The sequence below is a fragment of the Otolemur garnettii genome, unplaced genomic scaffold, assembly GCF_000181295.1.
Source record: "Otolemur garnettii isolate 467f Iridium unplaced genomic scaffold, OtoGar3 scaffold00031, whole genome shotgun sequence".
NCBI lineage: Eukaryota > Metazoa > Chordata > Mammalia > Primates > Galagidae > Otolemur > Otolemur garnettii.
This window is the reverse complement of record NW_003852426.1, coordinates 16971861-16986507: the sequence shown is the minus strand read 5'-3', so window position 1 is coordinate 16986507 and position 14647 is coordinate 16971861. Positions and strand designations below refer to the sequence as shown.

General features: G+C 37.7%; 1 protein-coding gene across 1 annotated transcript in view; it reads right to left on the bottom strand.

The window, feature by feature from the left end:
- Positions 1–467: 467 nt before the first annotated feature.
- Positions 468–14647, bottom strand: part of SLC25A27 (solute carrier family 25 member 27) — a 21250-nt gene continuing 7070 nt past the window's right edge. The window contains 6 exon segments of the mRNA XM_003789245.3: positions 468–1081; positions 6268–6370; positions 6972–7064; positions 8602–8686; positions 11906–12018; positions 13549–13690. Of these exon segments, the coding sequence (XP_003789293.1) occupies positions 1010–1081; positions 6268–6370; positions 6972–7064; positions 8602–8686; positions 11906–12018; positions 13549–13690 (608 nt within the window). The 3' untranslated portion in view covers positions 468–1009.

Below are 14647 nucleotides of genomic sequence, written 5' to 3'. Positions count from 1 at the left end.
AGTGTGATTTCTGAGTCTCCCTGTCTCTTTCGAGCCCTTAGTCTTAGGGCAAGGGGATGAAAACGTATGGCAGAGTGGGCTGACTTCCTATCAGCCTTGCTTTCAAAATACTACTAAAAGGCTGATGGTAACAAAAGGTGGTTTATGGAAGGACATATACAACTAGATTTTAATCAAATAACCTGCAATTCTTATATATTAAGATTCTTAAGAGCTGGTCACATATCTGAGTTGTAACAGGATATGTAACAAGGCAAATTCTTTTTTCTCTTTTCATCAACATTCAGAGTCTGTGGCTGTGAGGGAACATTATTAGCGTATGCAGTGGATACCAACCAGTCAACACAGATCTAAGGAGAGGGCACTGACAGAGAGCAGCTTCTTTCCTTGAAATCCCAACACCATCGCAAATTGATTTTTTTTTTTTTTTACCCTCCTGGGAAGAAAAGGTGCGTCAACTTTCTTCCACACTAGGGAAACTCAAAATGTATATTCGTGAATTTCCACTCGCCTCCCCTTAATTTACAATATGTACACTTTCAACAGCAGCAGCAAAATGAACTGTCAATTATAATGCTGACGTGAACAGCTTGAATGTATTCCTTAAGCACTCTGGATACAGTCTTCCATATTCCTATGGTCTACTTCAGATCTGAGATGCTGGCTCCCGCCTGGCATGCCTCCTCTAAGCAGGCTCTTCAGCACAGAATAGCCTCTCAAAGGCCAAACCTTCTCGCCCAAGATGAAAGTGGTCAGGGTTCAATTCTTCTTTAGAAAATGCTGTGCTGGGTCTCATTAGGCGGACTTGTGAGATCTGACCAGATCACTTTTGGACAAAAAGAGGAGCCAAAGAGGAACTCAAGTTTCCAGAGAAAAATAAAGTGCTGCCCCCTATAAATCACAGTTTCCGTGTGGATTCAGTTGTCTTCCTAAAGAGGTAGAAATAATAGGGGGTGTGTGTTGCAGATGCCCATATTTCAACAATATTGATCACTGTATCTTTAAGGGATTAAAATGGACTGACTCCACTCATCTCTCTGATTTTTTCATAAGTAAGCCAGAACACCAGTGACCAAGGGGTCTGAAAGATTAACCAAAGAAGTTAGTGCATATTTCAAAGCAATTACGAATATTCTGCACATATGCATACAATCTGTGAATGACAAAGTCATTTTGAACCAACTTCAGCTGAAAACAAGTGTTTTTGTATTTCACGTCTGTAAAGCACTTACTTTATAATATATAAGGCATTTTCATGTTTCACTTATCACAGGTTTCTCTCAACAACAATTTACAATGGAAAGGAAAGGTATTAATAATATCCCTATTTTTTTTAGATGAGGACACTGAGGCTTAACAATCACGTGCTGGTCAGTATGCTGTAGAGCTAGACCACAGGCTTCAGGTTTCCATTTCCAGGGTTCTTTTATGAACCATTAATGGTTAAAGGACCAGAACTTGGGATGCCTGGTATTCCAGGCTGGACTCTTCCACATGTAGTTTGTTAATAAGACACTTAAGAACTCGAAAATGAGGAAGGCAGATTATTCCTTGAGAGTTAGGTCATTAAACTACCACCCGATGTCTCAACTTGCATATACAAATTCACATTAAATAGGAAAAGAAGCTTCTAGCTCAGAAGAGCTTAACTTAAATGAAGATGTAGCTATAAACTAAAGGAATTATAAAAAGATAAGGGTTAAGAGAAGATATATAAATACTAAACATATAAACACTAACAGAGAGATATCACAGGGGAGAACACTGAAACAGGAAAGGATGCCTGGCATCTAATAACTCCCGTCTAGTTCAGTTCTGATTACTGATCAGAGAAGAATGCTATCATACGAGAGGAGAGGAAGAACTTGAAGTGATTAGAATGTACAATGTATTTGGCTGGTTTGCAAAGCAGTATTTATGTCATACGTGCTTAGAAATATTGAGCATATTGTATTAATAGACTGAGAATTTATTAAATAGTAGATTTAGGTAAGTATGTCTTGGTTAGTTAAATGAAAATATACTTGAAATAAGGAATATAAATCTTTGAAGATACCATATTCTGTGACAACAAAAATGAAGTGAACCGAGAAATAGCTACAGTTAAATCAAGGAAGAAGAGGTCTCAGTTAAGAATGGTGTGTGCACTACGGTGCATCTTACAGGGGCACGTGTGAAATTTACTAAGTGTAGAATATAAGAAAATGCCGTGAAGGCTATGTTAACCAGTTTGATGAAAACATTTCAAGTTGTATATAAAACCAGCACATTGTACCCCATGATTGCATTAATGTACACAGCTATGATTTAATTTAAAAAAAAATGGTGTGTGCAATCATTCCTAGTTGCTGTGGTAACCCGTCTTCTTCCTCTTTCTTATAGTGAGAAAACCATAGCAAATGAAATAAAAATCAGAGACTGAGTAAAGCAAGGTCCCATTACCTCTACCTAGTAGAAGGGATTGGGATGGAGTTTTGTTTTGAATAGAGAGGGAGATCACAAAGCCAAAGACTGTGGGTGGTATGTAAAGGGAATATGCTGATCCTCTCTCCAGGAGTGCCTGTGGGCAGGGACAGTACTTGCTGGTTTCTCACTGCTGTAACTGTGACCACTATAAATGATCCAAGTGTATATGAACCCATGATGATGATGATTCCTCCAGTCTATCATTTGCCAGCTGGAAAGGAGCAGAAGTAGTGTCCTTTTCCATGTTTATTATTGTGGAGCTGAACATGTAGGACCTCTCTTGGGTTGATGTTCTTAAATATTAGCTTTACAAATAAGCTCCTCCTGTTGTGATCCTGTGTTTAGCAAGCAACTTTTTGATTATTATTTGGGTCCTCAAATAACTTGAGTTTAGGAGGAAACATGTTATCAGAGGACTTGAGTATCTGGATCATTAGCCAAATGTTTTGTGCGATGTGAATGAGCCAGATACTCTGTCCTGATTGTTGGTTTCAATGGAATGACCTGAGGTGAATTCTGTATTTTTCAAGGGACATTTACTAGGAGGTGCTCATGAGTCAGGTTTCTGGAACTCAAGGTGACCTACCTACTATGGCAAATCAATAAGGCAATGACACATTTGATGGGCAGCCAGTCTTTCTCTGGTAATACCCCTCTTAACTACAAACTGTCTCTTTTAAAACTTCTATAACTAACCACAGGATCTTGAGAAACTCAATGTATTGTATTAGTAAGGAGCATGAGGTTTTGGGCGGAACAGACTTGCAGTCAATTCTGCCATATACTAGCTACATGAACTTGAGCAAGGTCCTTACACTTCGAATGACGGTTTCCTCATCTGAAAAATGGGATAACCCTACAAGTTTCACTAGGTTCTTACAAGATTGTAAAAGTAATGTATACATGAACTCTTTTTTTTTTTTTTTTTTTTGGTCATTTATACTTCCTGAGTCTCATGTATAAAGAGAATGGGACAGATTGAGTGGTCTCACCCTTTGTGCTTGGATATCATTCCTGCCCCTCCACCCCCAGAACCTGATTTTGTATTTCAGCACTAGTCTCACCCATTCTCCTGGCCTCCCACACTAGAAACATTAAAGTATCATTTTTTTTGTTCCTCGCCTTCCACATGTAGTCAGTTACTAAGTCCTGTGGAGTTAACCATAAATCTCCCTAAAATCTATCTTCTCTCCATTTCTACAGCCATCTAAAGGTCTCCTTATTTTACCTTAGACCACTGCTAAAACTTACTTTATTGTATCCTCGCTTTCAATGTATCTTCTATACTGCTTCCAAAGTACTCTCACTGCCAAACAGATCTCAGCACATGGCTCTTGTGCTTACACAGGTGGTTGCTGACGACTATAGGGTTACACCTAAACTACTAATCTGGGTCCACAAGGTTCTTCCCAACACGGTCCTTACATATTTCTCTGGCCTTATCCTACTACCTCCCCTCCAAGGACCTATTCCCCAGCCCCACTAAATTTTCTGTAGTTCTTCAAATATAACCGGCCTGCACATAACATGATGCCTTTGTTCATGTTGCTCCCTAACATTTCTCTTAAAAGATGCCTACCAGTGCTTCAAAGCCTGGATCAAATACCAGTCCCTGAGGCCTTTTGTGACTGCCCAAACACAGCAACAGCAATTTTTACTCTACTGTTTATGTGCCCACAGAGTGTCATTCACACCACTGGCAGAGAACTAATACATCCTCCTTAGTAAAGCTGCTTCCTCTGGCACCAGGCTGCCTGCGTTTGGTGCCCCGAATTACTAGTTAACAACCATCTTCTCTTGATCAAGTTAGTTAGACTCTTTATGCTTCTGTTTCCGTCCCTATAAAAGAGGGGTAGGATAGTTACCTACGGCACAGATTACTGGGAGAATTCAGCGAGTTAAGTCATAAAGATGATGAGCTGTTTTGGCTACATACCAAGCAATTTAGTAGTATTTATGTATTCTTTCTGTGATTTTAACTACCTGCATGTTTAACTTCCACATCGCACTGTAAGTTCCTCTAGTGTGAAGACTGTGTCTTACTCTTTAGTTTTACCAGCACCTATAATGCTGCCTGATTCATGCAGGCCAAATCAAAATCTACCTTTCCAGTAAGAAGTACCCACAGTTTTGACATAATTTTAAGGTATAATCAAGACCATCATTTTTTTTTACTGTGGTACACACCTTTGTATCAGATATTGCTGGGGGCTTTGGCTATTAATTTCACTTTAACAGACAGCTATCATTCCTTAGTGATATCATTTATTACCAAAGCTTCAATTACCATCTATGCTCTGACAGTGCTCTAAATCTCCAACCCTGTATTCTCTTAAGATCTAGATCAATATACTAAGTTATCTAGACATCTCTATCAGATGTCCTAGGGGTATAAAAAAATTCACATATCTAAAACTAACCTTATTTTATTCCCAAAGCTTCTTCCCTGACAATGATCCCTATTTAGGAAATGATATTATCATCAGTTTTATGGGCAGGAGCCTGGGAATGAAGCCAGCCTTTTCCTTATTGTCTCCATCCATTCCCCCCTCCCTATCACGTTAGTTGTGTTTCCATTTCCTTTCTACCACCTTAATTTTTAAAACTTATCATCTGTTCCCACATCGTGCTTTTGTTCAAGCCACCAATATCTCCCATTTACCAGTATTCTTGGCCTTTCCCTAATCCATGTGGCAGCCAGAATGATTTTTCTAGAAAAGCAGATTATGTGAAGCTGGTACCATCACTCTTATGGTCCAGATGTCCTTCCCACACGGATGGCTGCCTCTGTCTGGCCTCATCCTCTGCCTCTCCCTGCCAGGTGTCTGTGCCTTGCCTTGCTGGCCTTCCTTTGGTTCTCTGAATTCATCATGCTCTCTGTCCACTCCAACTTTCCCTCTAAAGAGAATCTTTCTTTCTTTACCTGGCTAAATCCTACTCATTCTTCAAATCTCAGTTTGAAATCCATTCTCCAGTACAGTTTTCATATCTGCCAGCCTAGGCTGTAGTTATCTGCTATACGTTTGTATAGTACCATGCACTCCTCCCAATAACACTCATCACTTACAGTTTCTAATTCAAAGATAAACCCTTAGCACAGGCTTTGCATGGAATAGGTACTCAATTAAAATATATTAATATATAATATTACGTTATACAGTTATATTATGCTAATTTTGTTTTCTAAGATTGTTAAACTCATAACTCATTGATTCTTTCAAATATTTTCTAACTTAAAAAAGATACGAGTCTTTCTATTATATTTGGTATCTTATTTAAGTAAGTCTATCTAACTCTACATCTTAGTTGACTTCAGTAAAAACATCTCCAAATAAAAATGACATAATAGTTTCTTACTAAACAGAGTTTCATGGTAATAGATACTAATGAGTAATATAACATTTGCCATCGAAGTGACAAATTTTGTTTGAAACAGCACATTTTTCTTAAGAAGGTCTTTACTGTAAAGTTTGTAAACCTGTCCCAAACTACTATATTAAAATATAACTAAATAGATTGCTAAAGGTTGTTCATTACAGAAAATCTATCCACCTATTCATTAATGGATGTAACTCATTTATTTTACCTTAATCTACCAAGAAAGGCAATATAACCCTAAGAAGAGGTGAAAGAAAACATAAAATTTTTTTTTTAAAAAAGAAAGGAACTTGATTTGGGGGCAGAGCCATGATGCAAATCAGAAGAGAAAAGGGAAAATACTTACTGATTAAAAGTAATTTAAGTACAAAGAAAAGAAAAACGGGGAAGTTAAAAAAAACCAAAAAAACAACCTAACTTTACCATTCTCAGCCAAGATGGTAAAAAGCCTTTATATAGACTCATGAATCCTTCCCCTTGAACAGCCTGAATCAAGCAGTCTGTTGATGATTTATACAAAAGTCCCCTGCAAAGAAAACAAGACAGTTTTGTTAAATTTCTTCTGTATAAAAAGATGTATAAATACAACAATACAGTCTAAGGAAACACTTATTGTATGTTAGATATCTTCTGAGAGTTTAGACAAATCATTTGTGGTTCTATAGATATAGTTAAATTCTTTCGAACTTAAAGTTATTTCTAAGGTTGACTATTCTGATTCATTCCCCCCGCCTTTGTCTTAGACTTTGAATTTTCTCCACCTGATTTCTTCCAGAAAAAACATACTAGTTTATATCAAATAAAATTCTCCATGTTACCTGTAAGTCATAAGCTTCTGAAGAAAGTGCTCTGTGAATTCTCAGCAGAGTATGCTTTCAAAAACTCTTTGAAAACAATAAAGTCAACAATGAATACCTTGTGTCTAACTAATATGACTGTTAATTAGCTTATTTCCCCAAAGCCATAGCACTTTTTTATTAGACAAAGAGTAGATAATTGCATAAAAACAGTTTTCTCACTGAACACAAAAACACACAAATATCAAGAATAGAGCCAGGGAAGGATCTTTAAAGAACAATATTATTATAGTCATTCAAGCCCAGGAATACTAAAGACTTTCTACCTACCTTCCCAGTTTATCTCGCGGTTGATTCATTATTCGGCTTTTGATGACATCAGCTGGTGTTCCCAGAATAGAAGCTACTAGTCCAGAACATAAACTACACATACAAAGAAATGAAGTGGAAAGATAGTATGTACCAGCTTTTATTTTAAGAAAGGGAATCTGACATTTAGAAAGAATATGAAATATATTATGTTTATAATAATGTGCTTTTACCTTAAAATAAATGCTAAATCAAACCCTTAAAGAGGTAAAATAAATAAATAAAACCAAAAAGAACATCAGCCTAAAATTATGCACTGAATACCTACTGGGGCCAGGCATTCTTTTAGGTAGTGAACAAGAGAGGTAGGACCTTGCCTTCTAATTGGAGAGAGGCAGAAGAGAAATAAATAATTTCAGATGCTAATAAGGGCTATGGAAAAAGAATGAGCAAATGTGATAGAGAGTAGCTGGATGTTAGGCAGGCAGGGAAGGAATCTTGGGGTAACAGCAGAATTGAGTGGCAAAAAGGATATGGCTATGAGATGACCTGGGAGAAGGGTATTAGAAACAGATGGAACAGCACATGCAAAAGCCCTGAGTCAGGAATATTCTTAGTGCATTTAAATTCACGTGTGTGTGTGCATCCCAATATCATTGATTTGACATTATTAATATAATTTTGAGATTGTCTAAAACAGCATGAGGGTTTCTAGAATTTAAAAACAAGATCAGATGATGATTTCATTCATCAGTGAATGAAATTACTAGAATGTCAAGGGCAGTAGACATTTATAAAATTGCTCCTACTAGTGAATAGTTTGAAACTGTGTTACAGTGATAGTAGGGTATTGCCCCTTCCTGGAATGCCCTTCCTCTGGTTTCTGTCTGTGAAGAGCCACATCTCCTCATAACTGATACCTAATTCTACCCCTTTTGTGGGTCCTTCTAATTGGTTACTTTTTCTCCCTCCTCTGAACCCTACAAATACTAGTCACTTTCTTTCAGCATTTATTGCCAAGTATTTTTATTTCTTTCTGCCTCTCTCTCTCTGACAGTCTCTCACTCTGCTGTCCAGGCTAGATATAGCTATAGTGTCAGCCTTGTTCACAGCAACCTCAAACTCCTGGGTTTAAGCAATCCTTCTGCCTTAGCCTCCCAACTAATGGGTACTACAGGCACCCACCATGACACAGGCTAATTTTTCCATTTTTAGTAGAGACAAGATCTCACTGTGGCTCAGGCTGGTCTCAAACTGCACAGTATTTTTATACTTGGGAAGTTCCCTGGGCAGGAGTTGAATTCACCTCCTTTGTGCTCACTGCCTTTAACATAAAAGGTGCTCAAGCATATCTGTTGAATTGAGTCAATCATCAGAACCTATTCCTGGGATGGCCACAGCAAGGTGCAAATACTTTTAGAGGTTTAATCTGAAATATCCTGCAACTTTGTCTGTCTCATCCCCATTTTAACTGTAACAAGCTTTGAGGAAATTACCCTTTATAAATGTACTAAAACCCTTCTCTAAGGGTGATACTTTAATCTGGTGATATCAGATTAAAAGATAATCTGTTAGAGTTTATGCAAAATATAAAAGAAAAGGTAATACAGAAAAAAAAAATAGAGAAAGTCAAACCAAAACAATCGCTTACCTTGACAAACCATGAGTCATGATATTGTCCTCAAGAGGTGTATTCAATACCAAGTAGTGTTTCACTGTATCATAAGTGGTTAAATCTGGCAATGGAAAAAGGTTTAACTGTTCGTTCAACAGTAAATATCTTTTATGTCAAGAATAAGCTAGGCTTAGGGCAGGATTGTGTACCAAGATGGAATATACTATTTTTATTCTCAAGCTGAGCTTCAGATGGAGGGAGAGAAACAGAGGAAGAAACAGATACTTAACGGTATCATTTGAACATCTGAATCTAGTTATGTCTAAAGTCAGCTCAACCCCTGGGGCTTTCACTATTTGAGCTGATACATTTCTTTTTTTTAGCCAAAGTTAGACTGAATTGAGATACTGTTAATTACAAACAAAAAGTCCTGACCATTATTCTATATTAATCCTTTTCTACTTTTTTTCTAATGACACTGAAGAGCTATTGGAGGATTTTAAATAGGGGAGGAACACCACAATGCTGGAGTTCTATAAGGACAGCCCTCACGTATAGTAAATGAATTGTAGTGCGTCAAGAAGGGATAAGTCCATTTGATCATTCACCAATACGTGGGTGCCTACTGTGAACCTGGCACTACTGCAGGAACTAGGACATAGTGAACAAAAGTCCCTGTTCTCTACTGGGAGACAAGACAACACAAAAAGCAAACTACATGGTGTTTCAGATGTACTTGCTCTTAAAGTTAATACTCTGAAGACAAATAAGCAAGGGAAGGGAGAGGGAGTCCCAGAGGGTAGGGAGGAGCAGTGTATATGAATTTTAAATAGATTGGTCAAGGGAGGCCTCTCAATAAGGTGACAGGTGGGCAGGGACCAAAAAGAAGCCTGAGAAAATAAACTCTGCAGATATCAAAGAGAAAGTGTCCTACGCAGAAGAACAGCATGTGTTCTAGCCCCAGGCAGATTCAGCCTGGGATACTAGAGGGACAGCCAGAAGACCGGTCTAGCAGGAGCAGAGAAGAAGAGTCCAGCTGATGGCAATCATCAAAAGCCAGGGAAGGGCTCTCAGCAGGTGAGTGACTGTCTTGGGCTACTATATAGTAAGAGCAAATAGTTCTGATCTGGCAGTTTTATTGAGAGTAGACAGATGACAAGGTTGGACAATTAAGTTTATCATTATGGTGACCTGTGAAGTACTCCCCTTGGCCATCTGGTGACTGCAGTGATATTTAGCAATGAGGTATTTAGCATTTTTTTTCTGGAATGAGTTGTGAAATTAATTGTCTACCCTCATATATATGAGACTATTTCAGTAATCCTGACAAGAGAGGCTGATGGCTTAGATAAGGGAGTTGTGGAAGTCTGGTAGAATTCTAGATAACTTCTGGAAGTAAACTCAGCAGGGTTAGCCAGCAGATTGAGTATGGAGTGAGAGTGGGACATTGAAGAGGACCACAAGGCCTTGAGTATAAACAATTCAAAAGACAGACCTGCCATTTAGATGGTAAAGGTGAAAACCTGCAGTTTTAAAAAATAAAACAATAGGCTATAGTGATACTGACAGTTTCAAAGGCACAGTTGCGCAAAATTGGTGGTACAGGGGAAGCAGAAACACAAAACTTGGACAAAGGAGTAGCTCTAGGGATGGAGAGAAGTGTATGAACTTGAGATATTAATATCTCTAGAAGATAGAACTAACCAGACTTGGTGATTGGTTAGATATAGAAGCAAGTTAGAAAAGGGTCAAAAATCAAGCCTATGTCTATGGCTTGTACAACTGAAAGGGTGGTGATATATTTGAGAATAGCAGAAGGAAGAGTTTGTTACAGGAGTCTGGTTTGGACATATTCAAAGTGATATGCTTGAGATATCCAAATGAAGATTCCAATAAATAGCTGGAAGAGAAATCCGGGCCGCAACAAATTGAGAAATGACAGTTAAGGATTTCTTGACAATCAAAATATCTACCACTATGCTGCAGTAGACTTAGTTGGACTAAAATAGCAAAATAGAAAATAGATTTAATTCCTTTGATATTTAAGTGATATATTCCTGGAACCCTCAAAAATGCCATATGTTGATTTATTAGAATCATTTAATTGGTCTCAGAAAGGATTCTTTCATTGATTAATTGACTCATCAAATGTTTATATAGAAAACATCAAATGTTTTCTATATATGAAGGACTAGGAAAATAAAGATGAATAAAACACAGTCCTTGCCTTCAAAGGACTTATAATCTAGTGGGAGATACAGACACATAGTAGCAAGAAATAGAAGCAATAAACAGGAGGGACTATATAGAAACACACAAAAGAGCTTCTAACACAAAAGGGTCTGCAGCAGGTTCAGGAGAAGGACACTGGTGAAGATGACACTTTGGCTGAGTATGAAAAGATCTACAGGAGAAAACTAAGTAGAAGAGGCAAGAGGACAAAAAGTGCAAAGTGAAGAACAGCTTGCTATGTGGAGGAGGTGAACCTTTTACCTTAGGACTTTCTGCTTTGCTCTTTGGAACAAAATCAAAGAATTTGTCAATACCCTGAGGGTACAGGCCAGATTTTATAGTCATTCTGTGTAATGCTGCCAAATTTCTGCCATATTCTGTGGGTAATGAGAAACTGATAAGAGAGCCTTGAGGGCACCATTAACATGGTCAGATCTGTGTGTCAGATAAATCACTCTGGATAAAGGGTACACATTTGAGGATGGGGAGGAAACTAGTTATAGGGCTGTGGCAGTGGTCTAGATGAGAGGTTTTGGTGGTTGGTATTGTAGAAATAGTTATTTTAAGGGTACTCAGTAGTAGGTGTTAAAGGGGGAAAAGATGTTTAAGAAGCACTTAGAAGACAGAAGAAATTGATAAGAAAGTAAGTGTGGGAAGTGATGGGTAGATATGAGTTAAGGGAACATTCAGATTTCTAGCCCAGAGTGCCAGACTGCATAACATAGATTATTTAGGAATAAGAGTCTGGATATAGTGACTATCAGATAGTTAGAAATGTAAGTTTTCCTTTTAAAGGCAGGTCTGGACTGCAGAGGAGAACTTAGAAGTAGTTTGGCCTTGTCTCCTTATTGCCATAATTTATCTGTCTTATGAAATTCATAAGACTTATGAATTCTCTGTCTTCTGAAATCCTTTTCATGTACAAACGCAGAATAAAGTGAAAATATTTTAGGGAGAAAATTTAATCGTGACTACGACATCTGTGCAGCCTATCACCAATCTACATTTTTTAAAATAGTAAAAGTTTTAATTTCTCTTACATAAATGCTTGTAATTACAAGTATTAAGGCAATTACGACTTCTCGGAATTCAATAAAGTTTCCATTACCTCCCATATTCACCAGTGCTGCTCTTTGTATATTGGGCACCCAGCCTGCCCAAAGCCCACGTATTCCTCCTTCAGCTAAGATTTTTGCAAATGCATGATGCACGCCTCGGAATCTGAGGAAAATAACAATAAAAATGACTCTATGTGTTCCTGAGTATAAAAGGCAGTCAATTGTGAAAGCTTCACCTATAGCTATTACAGGTTGGAATAAAGTAACATTGTTTATCTAGAATTGTTAGAAATTAAAGCCAGCCACCAAGTCTAATTTCCAGATAATCCTTTAGGAAAAAAAGGCCAACATTTGATTTAAACATATTTAATGAAACTTTTATAAATTATCACCCTATTATCTTCTCAGGTTATTAAACAAATTAAACTAAGTTGCTTGATATTTTATATCATCAGAGCCCCTATTAATTAGAGGAGAAAACATTGGTTATCAGACTTCTGGATTAATTTTATTAGTGATTCAGGGGACCTGCCAATTTTTTAATTTTACAAAATAGCAACTTTATTAAAACCACTGACTCTCACATAATCTCATAAAAGAAATATTTTTAGACTAAAAATTAGGAAAGGAAAATCCTATAATAACAGTTTTTAAAATTGAACAGTTTTAGCTTTATGAAAATTTGCTATAATAATTTTTCTCATTTTCTGTAGATAGATGAGGAAGAGTGTGCTAACTAGTGAAGCCAATATGGAGACCTTTAGCATAAAAGAAAAGTCTGGGCTGTTTATGGTCAGAAAAACCTGGACTCAAATGCTAACCTTGACTGCTTACTAGCTGTGTGGCTTTTTATTTCTGAATCTCACCAGAAACTGTGAGAAGAGGAGGGGAATGGAGAGCAATGGTCAGTGGTGAACACTCAAAGATGGCCCCAAACCCTCCTTTGGGTGTTCAGATCCCTTTACACCCAGCTTCAGGCGTCCTGACCTTTCCCTCTTTCCTGGAAGCATCTTATCTATCTGCAAATGAGCCAAGTGGTATTTCAAAGTTGTTGTACATAAAGTCTTTTCAAGAAAGGCAGACTTCAATAACATAAGGTAACATAATAAGAGGATTTTATATCACAAAAGCATAATAAAAAATTTCCCATACACTAGGGAAAAAGAGGGCCTCAAGATATATGAGAAATGGGATTCAATAAGGAAGTGGAAACCATGTTCAAGGTTAACTTTGCTACTTCCCTTCTTTCCTGGAGAAAGGAGAGAAAGCAAGGTTTTTGGCCCCAGTGAAGGCCTCCTGAGAAAGCCTCTTTTAAACAAGAAAACACTGAGACTGGAAATGTTAAGTAACTTCAACACCACCATACCACGATAGCAAAACTGGGATTCACAACAGGACAAATTTTAATGATCTACCTCTCTACACTAACGTGGAATAGGAAACTAGTCTAGCTGCCTTGCCTGGGAACAGCTGCAAAGACCTGCGTGCACAAACAGTTTCTCTGGCAGAGAACACGTACACTTCCTCATGCAAAGAAAAGATCAGCTTAGTTCTCCTCTTCATGAATATAACTTCCAAGTTAAAAGAGTCAGAATTAATACCTTTACTAACTATTGTATGAGAAACCTATTAAGCAAAGGTTCAATATATGCTGGTGGCAAAGGGAAAGGTGTCAGGTAATTGCAGAACTTACCTCAGTGGTTTTCCTTCAAGTTTCCTTTTTCCTTCCATTTGCATCTGAACCTTCACTAAATCAGTTGGGTTGGCTAAAAACTGGCCAATGACACCAGCCATCATTCCTCCAATGACTGATTTCCTGATTGTAAAAGGAAATGCTTGTGTTTTTTTCAAGTTGCCATTAATTTCATAAATTTTATAGTGAGTGAACCAATACTGAGTTGGTAAAGGCCCCAGGTAAGAGATTTAAGACTAGACAAAAATAAGTCACAGAATAAAGCAGAGGTTTAACTGCTTAGTGATGAAGAGGTAGTGGACCAGACGAGGTAAAATTTGGAGTTGTAGGGCTTACTTGGCCTGGAATTCAAAGGAAAGGGGAGTTGCTTCAAAGATATAAACATCTGAACTGATAATTTCACTGCAATTTAATTTTGACTGGAGGGGAATAAATACAGCATAGATACAATCGGCCTAAGAGACAAAGGGTGGTCAGTCAAATCTTAAAAACTGTTTTAGTCGTCCCCCGTGAAGGGTGCTTGAAAACACTTCTCTTTGAAGAAACTCTTTCCATCCTCAGACTTATTCTTCTGCCCACTCACAGCCGATGGTGAGCAAGACTACACTTTGACAAGCTTTGAATCCAGTCTTCTCCATTCCTGTGGCTTCTGCCTCAGGCAGACCTCTAATCACCATTAACCTAGATTAGTGTAATAATCTCTTCAGGGAAAAAGAAGTATTTCCTTTCCCTTTACTTAAGTAATTTGAAGAGAGACAAATGGGTGTAGAGAAAAGGGTCCTCCTGGCTCCTATGCCTAGTGCCCTTCCACTGAAACGATCATAATTACTAGTTTCTTCTATGTCTTCCCAGAAATGATAATAACGGATTCACTGAATGCTCATTATATGTCAGGCAACATTTTGAGCATTTAAAAAAAAAAATCACTCAATTCTTGTATTAACTCTATGACATTAGTATTGTCACTCCCTCTTTATAGTTAAGGAAACCAAGGCACCCAGCAGTTAAGTGACAGCACAAATCACATAACTAGTGAGTGTTACAGCCAAGATGTAAATCCAGATAGTCTATGCTCAGTATTCAGCACAAGTTATGACTG